Source organism: Sinocyclocheilus grahami, unplaced genomic scaffold (genome assembly GCF_001515645.1).
Source record: "Sinocyclocheilus grahami isolate Dianchi unplaced genomic scaffold, SAMN03320097.WGS_v1.1 scaffold599.1, whole genome shotgun sequence".
NCBI classification, from domain to species: domain Eukaryota; kingdom Metazoa; phylum Chordata; class Actinopteri; order Cypriniformes; family Cyprinidae; genus Sinocyclocheilus; species Sinocyclocheilus grahami.
Window position 1 is genome coordinate 701,790 of NW_015505778.1, and position 8,591 is coordinate 710,380.

Consider the following 8,591-nt stretch of genomic DNA (forward strand, 5'->3'; position numbering starts at 1 on the left):
CAAATAACATCTTTAATGAATAGTTCATGCAAGATGAAAATCTGTCAATATTTACAGGTCTTTCCAAACTCTTACGACTTTCTTTCTTTTGTGGGAACTATTAAGTTCCATTTTAAACATTCATCTGAAAGAGGAGCATAAGTCATGAATAATCTCATGGCTGTTGTATAAACCACAAACAACACTGTGGTTACTGTCCCCTACTTGCAATCTCATAAGCTCCTTTGACTCCTCTGTGGCATCCACTGAGACAAAAAAAACAGGGGTCAAGGCCGTGGGAGGTCAGAGTTTCAACTCTGCACTTCCTCCCTACTGCTGCTATAATCACAAATGGAGACGATTAGCAGATGCCTCTTGGATGCCATAAAAAGGCCTGCCTTAAAAACACACTCCTGAGTGAGAAGCTCTTTGCTCTGAGCATCAACATCTGAGCCCGTGCACAAACACCAGTAAAAGCGTAAGAACACATTAAAAGAACAAGCTCAGCTTAATCAGAATGAGCAGTCTGTCATTTCATTTAAAGTCCAGACGGACAGGCAAATATCCCATGGGAAACTTTATGATTTAAATGCTCACCGGAAGGGCTGTCGCGATAACCGCAATATTGTAATACCGCGCTATTGACGAGCCAACCGCAGAAATTGCGGCAACCGCAGTGTTTCGTTTACGGATCTGCTGTCTGGCGAGAGCTACGTTACAGTGTCTTCAGTCAAACCCGCCCTTAAACTCCTGACAGAAGATATGCTTAAACCATTAAATGAGGATACCACATTAACATCGGACATAAAGCACAAAATGTGCAGTAATCTACAGGGTAAGTATGAACCAGCTGCCTTACACAAACTTTTGGAAAAGGCCTGTTTTTTAGATCCTCGAAATAGGGGCAAATTATATCAATGACACGGAGACAAAATTCAACATCATCGAAGAGATGGTGGGAGAGGACAACGAAGGGAGCGCTGCCAGTGCGTCAGTGGTTGGAGACGAAGGGCAAGCGGTGGTGCTACCAGCAGCAAAGAAAAAGACTCTTGGAGACCTGCTGAAGTCACGGACACCCTCTGCATCAGCGCCCATACCCAAGAGAGCGCGAGCAGATAACGAGCTCATGCGCTACCTGCAGGAGGAGTGCATAGACCCCAATGCGAATCCACTGTCCTGGTGGCGCGATAATCAGTCTAGATTTCCGCTGCTGTCCAAAGTCGCGCGCAAATACATGTGTATTTGTGCAACGAGCACACCGTCAGAAAGGGTTTTCAGTGCCGCTGAAAATATTGTTACCCCCATGTGATCCTCCCTGAAACCACATAAGGTTAATATGTTGGTTTTCCTAGCGCAAAACAAGGACATGTTAACCCAGGTCTAAATCACATTCTTTAACTATTAAATAATATTTTGTTTATTCTCTGTATTTTCACTTAGGCCAACACTTTGTTTTCATGTGATACTTTAGAATTCTTTCGTTTTTCAAATTGGAAAACGGATTTTCTTATTGCTTGTTTTCATTTGACACTTTAGAATTTTTTTTTTATTTCTTTAGTTTTTTTAATTGGAAAAGGCATGTTCTTATTGCTGTTTGGCATTTAACAATAAACAAAAATTTTTAAAACGTGTCTCTCTGTCAGTTAAAAAGCAACACATGCTACATAATAACTCAACAATAAAGCTTTGTATGCAGTAAAATCAGGATAAATAAGGTTTGTAAAAAAAATAATAAATAAATTTTTAAAAAAAACACGGTAATACCGCATATCGCGCTATTGAGCCACCCATAATAACCGCAAGGGAAATTTCCTAACCGTGACAGCCCTACTCACCGGTTGACCCCAGCAGTCAAGAGTTACATGTTTTTCAAAACTTTGAGTCCTGCCTTTCTAAGTTAGGTCGCAAGTAGTCATAATCAAATGCTCATTGTGGCGGTACATTTCGTTTGTATGCATGTTGTGTACTGTTGATAAAGAAGAGCTATAAAGCTTTCCAGACTGCTTCTTTAACCCATTTATGAGGCGACAGGCTTGTGCAACAAAAGTATATTCCCCATCATTCTCTGTGGCAGGCAGCCAGTTAAAGGGAAAATCCACAGATAAAGCAATTACAAACCTAATGCCAAGTAATTTAAAACTGAAATAAAGCCCAAACAAGCACTAATTTAATCTCCCAAAAAAATATTATAGTGAGCATATATGATAAAACCATCTGCAAAATGAATACAAAAAATTAATTACACATTGTATTAAATATTTAATGGTCTAGTTTAATTTATATTCATGAAATTCATGAAAATACTTTGGGAAAAAAAAAGTCTTAAATGTACAATGGCAGAACCAAGACAGCAAACAAGTTATATAACATACAAACCAAGGAGTATAATAATAGATAATAAAGACATCTGGGATATTCCACAGCATGTCAAAAATCAACAGTAATTTCCTGTTTTCCATTAGAATAACCTAGTTCGGGCTTAGTTAATAAATCCCAAGTTTTAATAAAATGTAACAATGGAACAATTTCACTTCAAAATAAAGTTTTACTTTTAAAAACATTCAAAAGTGTTCAAGTTGTTTGCTAGATGGTTGCATAGATATGCACAGATATGGACACTAGATATGCACCTAGCAAACAACCTAAACACTTTAGAAGTGTCCCTTCTTGAGTCTAGGGTACTTTTCAGCCAGTTTAGTCAGCTTGGAAAAAACACAAGCCTGATCACTTAGTAAGTAATATCATAACTCTCCTCAACTAGCCGCATGATTTGAGGTATCATTCATGACTGTAGCACAAATGGTTTAATAGTGAGGGGTTTTGAAAAGTCAGAAAGATTGCAGAACTATACATATGAGCAATTGAAATAGCAAGAACCACTAATTATGCACCCAATAATCAAGCTTAGAATGCAGGGTTTAATTGTAATTATTTGTTCAGTGATAAAAAAAAATACACACTTGATAAAACAGCAAAGAATTTCACTCTAATGCTTATTTCAAATCATGAGATACAACACAAACATTCAGAGCAGGAACTGTGGCACCAACAGTGAGAGAGGCACATTCATAGAGCTTTAACGTAACACCTGAACAACCGCCAGTTCATGAAGGAAGCATTCATACCATGTAGAGCTTTAGTGAGAACAGAAATTGACCTTACCTCTGCAAACCTGACCCCTAGGTATGTGAGAAGGGCCCTGGAAACCTGCAGCTGGATGGCCTGAAGCGCTCTGCTGTATCCTCTCGCCTCATTGCCAAGTTGGCATGTTTTCCCACAAACAGACTCCCAGATTCTGTCAGAGAAGCAGCCGGTGGGTAGAGTCCTCACTATAGCTCTGGTGCCGGTGCACACTGTCTTTTTGATCTTCTGATTGTTCTTGAGGTACCTCCTCACAAGGACAGTAGAGCGCTCTTTCTTGTTACGCACAAACTCGCTGTCAGACACAGTGCCCTCGCTGTCACTACAGTCAGGTACAGACAACATGAAGGGCGTGGACCTCTTAAGGCATCTGCCCTGAGAGCATATGGGTTTGGTTTTCCTGTTGAGCCTTTCCAGACTAGAGAAGCCATTTTTATGGCACACGGCACATACGAAGTCCGTTCTGTCACACAATTTGTTATACATGGCAGTGCCGCAGCCATTGGTGCATCGAGGCCCTTGTGGTGAGGATACTGGCACACTGTTTCGCCTCAAATCCAGCCCGCAGAAGGGCAGGCTCTCCGTGTTTTGGCTGATTACGAGTTCCATCTGGCACAGTTCACCATCCGAGTCACTCAACGTTGGCTGTTCTTCAGCAAGGCAAGTAACATCAGAAGAAAACCCTTCTGCTTTCCTCTGCTGGGGCACCGTTCCCCAGCTTCTAGGAGGAAAGCTATTCTCCGGGCAGCCTTCTTCGCTTTCCACTGGATCGCAAAACCCACACATCTGGCAAATGTACAACCCTTCTTCCCCGTGCCTTGCAGCCCCACAGCTGCAGTTTTTGGACCTGTAGGTCTCATCTAAGCAATCCAAACTCTTAGACCTAGTATCCAAAGACTTCAGTATTCTGCCCTCTGTCCCCAGTAAGTTCCCCTCCAAAGTCCCGAATGAATAATGGACCAGAGCCTGAGGGGATACGCTCACAGGCAAGCCGTAGTTCATGGATATGAGAGCATCTCCATTACTTGCCGAAGTCTCCTTTCCGAGACTCTTCACTCCCAGCACAGCGGATGTCTTCTCGGAGGCCATGGAGCTCATGAGGCCAATATGCGCCTGTCTCTCCACACGAACCCTCATATCACTTGGCACCTGATGACAGATCCTCCTTGCTCAACTTACACCAAAGAAAATGTTCTGGCAAACCACCCCTAGAGAAGATAGCCTTGGGATGAGAGAGTATCTCAGCGGGTCTGTCTGAAGCGGAAGCTTTAGGATGACTGCCGCAGAAAGTGACGGCTGTGTCTTCTCAATTTTTTCACCCCTCCCGACTCCCAAGACCTCAGGGGCTCAGAACACTAGACGAGAGGGGAAGCAACAAAAAATAAAAAATTCAATAAACAACATCTCTTGCCCCACATTATTTTAAGTGAACTGAAAATGTTCACTGAATAAATGAAGAAATATGACAATGCAAGAGCAAGAACATAAACATACTGTAACACACTGGATTTACATGGCCTGGGCAAGGCTAGAAAATTTCTCAATCCTTATCAGAGCCAAGCTGTTTTGTGTCTTACTAGGTGCTATCTGGGGAAGTTGTTAAAATTGCACTTCATTTACAAACGTTGTTTAAAACACTGAAGAAATATTTAAAGGACAGGATGTCCATTTTGACAGCATGAAATGAAAATTCAAATCCACTCATTAATATCTCCCTCTCAGGAAATCACACAGCTGTCCAAAATCTTACTACAGGCTGCAGCCCCACAGTCCTATACAAACCCACGGGTCTCTGGAATGTAAAGCCTTGCTTGGAGGGGGTAGGATGAATGAGATTAAAGGGGGGCATTCACTGCATTGATTCTGGGTGAATTCAGCCAGTCAGAGTCTTCAAACATGGCTCAGTTCCCACACCCACACAGTCAACGATAAATCACTGCGCTAACACAGTGAGGAGTAGTTCTTTCATAACTCAGCACTTGAGTGCTTGTAATCAGACATGGACTTGGTGAAAGGGAAGAGTGTCAAAGACACTACAACACTGCTAAAATTGTGTAGGGACAATCTATTTCTCAGGCTGAATAAAACAATCAATGCTGACTGTCTACAAACTCTACATTTTTATATTTTCTTTTTTTTTTAAATGTGAGTGGTGCAAAACTGAGCAACTATTATGTCGCAAGGCCAGTAGGCCACTGCTTAAAACAGGTGATGTGGTTGATTTATACACCTAAAATTAGGGAACAATTCACCAAAATGGAAAATGCTGACATTATTTACTCATGAGACATGCAAGTGGCATTTTCCAATCACAGACATCACCAAACCACTTTTAAATCTGAAAGCAAATATGTTTTCAGAGCTTCAGTCAAGATCATTTTTATCTGTGAATAATGTCCCGTTCTTCTGTTCTCCACTCAAAACACTTGTATGATTTGGAATAAGGTAAACAATACCTGTGAAGCCATTTAAAAGGTTTTGTCCTTATCTGCACCCAGAATTTATTCTCCAACATTACTAAAGCACATTACATATGCATTCCTGCTGTAGAAAGAGATCACAGGACAGATAAACCTGACACACCTTTGTCCTTATGACAAACTGTCATATGTTCACATGACTTCATGAGGTAGTCTGACTATGAAGCGATGGCAAAATATAGGTTTTTCATTTCACTTTCATTCTGGCCAGTTGTTAGCTGACTGATGGGTGTTCTGGAGGGTTACATACTGGTTAAAAAACCCACCCCCCAAGTCTCTATGAACTGCTGGTCTCTGAACTCGGGTCCCATCGTCAATGTATATAGGGCTGTTCTAATAGTGCATCTGACATTAGGGGTTTAAAGAGCAACAATAATCGCTCGTCTTGGCAAACTCAACTAATTACAGTTCTTTTAACAGCTGTGAAAGCTTAGAAGTACTGCAAGCCTTTATTTGTATATTTTACATTATGTGAGATTGTATCCAATCTGTCATGATCATTTCCTGTGGTCATTTACCAAGACTGACTTGTCAGCCTGCCTGCAGTGGGTGTTATGTGCATTTGTGCCCTAAAAACCTGAACTTGTCAAAGACACCTTTTACTTATCTAAACTATGAACTGTAGCAATAAAGAGGCTGCATATCGTGACTCCAGTGAGGAGGGTGGGGATGAGTGTCTGTTGAGGCATGAGGCCATTGTAATGCTTGGAAATTACGGGAATTCCCACCTCCCCAAATCCACCTCCGCACCCCCTCCTTCTCCCCGTCTTTTCTGAAGCCAGCACAAGCTAATTATCTGATCTAGCTTGATTCTGTTCCCATGCAACAGGCGGCTACAGGAGCAAAGCCTCATCCAGACTTGGAACAGTTCATCTTAATAAAATAAAGTTTATGTGTGGGTAAACAATGCCATCAATGACAACATACATGCAGGTTTAATACAGATAAAGGTAATCTAAGCTAACAGCCCATCATAAATAAAACTAGGTCAGCTGTTGTTGATCTCCAACCAGTGTTACTGCAGTTAAGGCTGGAATACACTACACTTTTACAAAGTCTTTTACAACTTTAACAAACTCAGCAAGTGTATGATGCGACGCCTGATGTTTTAAAATCTGTTCATATGTTAAAACATTAGGCATCATACATTTGCTGAAAAAATAAGGAAGAAAAATAATGACTAATGTCTTTAAGACAAAAAAGCATGTTGAATTGCACTACCTAAAAAATAATGCATTGCATTAACAGTGCTTGCATTTTAATGCCGGAATTTAACAGTTGTTTATTTAAGCAGTGAATATTTTAAATAATAACATTTCACACACATTTTCATAATTAAATATACAATAATTCATATTCACCTTCCAGAGTTCACTTCCAAAATAGTCAATCTGTATAAAAATACAGTGTATAATATTCGACAGGCAATTTTCAGTCCATTTTATTTCACTTTACAAATTTCGACTAATGTCTTTAAGACAAAAAAGCATGTTGAATTGCACTACCTAAAAAATAATGCATTGCATTAACAGTGCTCGCATAATCGAAAATGTGTGAGAAATTATTTGAATTGAAATATTCACAGCTTAATAAAAGCTATGTTGAATTTCAGCCCCTAAAAATGCAAGCCCTGAAAATACAAGGCATTAAAATGCAAGTACTGTTAATGCAATGCATAATATTTTCAGTTAGTGCAATTCAACATGTTTTATAGAGTACCGATGCATGATCTCCATCTGTTGTTAGTCGCATAATCGAAAATGTGTGAGAAATTATTTGAATTGAAATATTCACAGCTTAAATAAAAGCTATGTTGAATTTCAGCCCCTAAAAATGCAAGCCCTGAAAATACAAGGCATTAAAATGCAAGTACTGTTAATGCAATGCATAATATTTTCAGTTAGTGCAATTCAACATGTTTTTTTTTGTTTCAAAGATATTTGTCACTATTTTTCTTCTATAGAAAAACTGGGCATCATACACTACACGACTGAGGATCACACGCTACCTGCAGCCTGTTGCATGAAGCAAGCTGAACAAACTCTGAGTTTCGGAGTAGGTTTAGAGTTGACAAAACCAAACAAATACAACCTGGTTTAGATCAGGGGCCTATACCATGAAGCCAGATTAGCACTGCGTTGTTGAAATCATAAGCGCTGCCATTTCTGTTGCATATGTGAAACATCAAACGGCAAACAAAACTGAAGGCATAGTGCTTAAAGGGGTCATATGATGCCATTTAAATTTTTCCTTTCTCTTTGAAGTGTTACAAGCTCTTGGTGCGTAAAGAAGATCTGTAAAGTTGCAAAGACTAAAGTCTCAAATCCAAAGAGATATTCTTTATAAAAGTTAAGAGTTAACCACGCCTACCTAAAACGGCTCATTCTAACACGCCCCCACATGTCTACATCACAATGTGGGAATATTTGCATAACACCGCCCAAATGTTCACGCAAAGAAAGAAGGCGTAACTTTTATTCTTGCTGAAGTATTGTTGCTGCCGCCATGTCGTGAAGACGCTGTGTTTCGTTGTGAAAGCGAAACTACTTTGCAAAAGAGGACGATATCCGCTTCGTCATGCCTAGAGCTGATCCGTGCTGATCGCTAATGAAATACATCAACTTCACGCTGTGGATCGCTGGATCGGATTTCACCGTGGATGAAGCGGAGTCCAGCCCGGGGTCGTTGAAATACATCAACTTCACGCTGTGGATCGCTGGATCGGATTTCACCGTGGATGAAGCGGAGTCCAGCCTGGGGTCGTCACATGTGGTTGCCGCAAGCCTGCCGGACGCTACTTAGTCGAATCCGCCGGCCTCCACTCACTCAAGGCCGCAGTGTGTTACGCTGTGTTTCGTTGTGAAAGCGAAACTACTTTGTTTGACCTTCCAAAAGAGGACACGACTAGAAATCAGTGGTTAAGTTGTATTTACAACACTGTTCCAGAACAGTTCAACCCAAATATTCAGATGTGTGCAGCACATTTTATGG

The 8,591-nt window shown here is 40.6% G+C and overlaps 1 protein-coding gene across 1 annotated transcript in view; it reads right to left on the bottom strand.

Annotated features, from left to right (window-relative positions):
• The window catches only part of plce1 (phospholipase C, epsilon 1), a 98,801-nt gene that overhangs the window by 85,025 nt on the left and 5,185 nt on the right, over positions 1-8,591 (bottom strand). The window contains exon 2 of the mRNA XM_016240709.1: positions 3,142-4,475. Coding sequence (XP_016096195.1) covers positions 3,142-4,257 — 1,116 coding nt within the window. The 5' untranslated portion in view covers positions 4,258-4,475. The remainder of the gene's footprint in view (positions 1-3,141; positions 4,476-8,591) is intronic.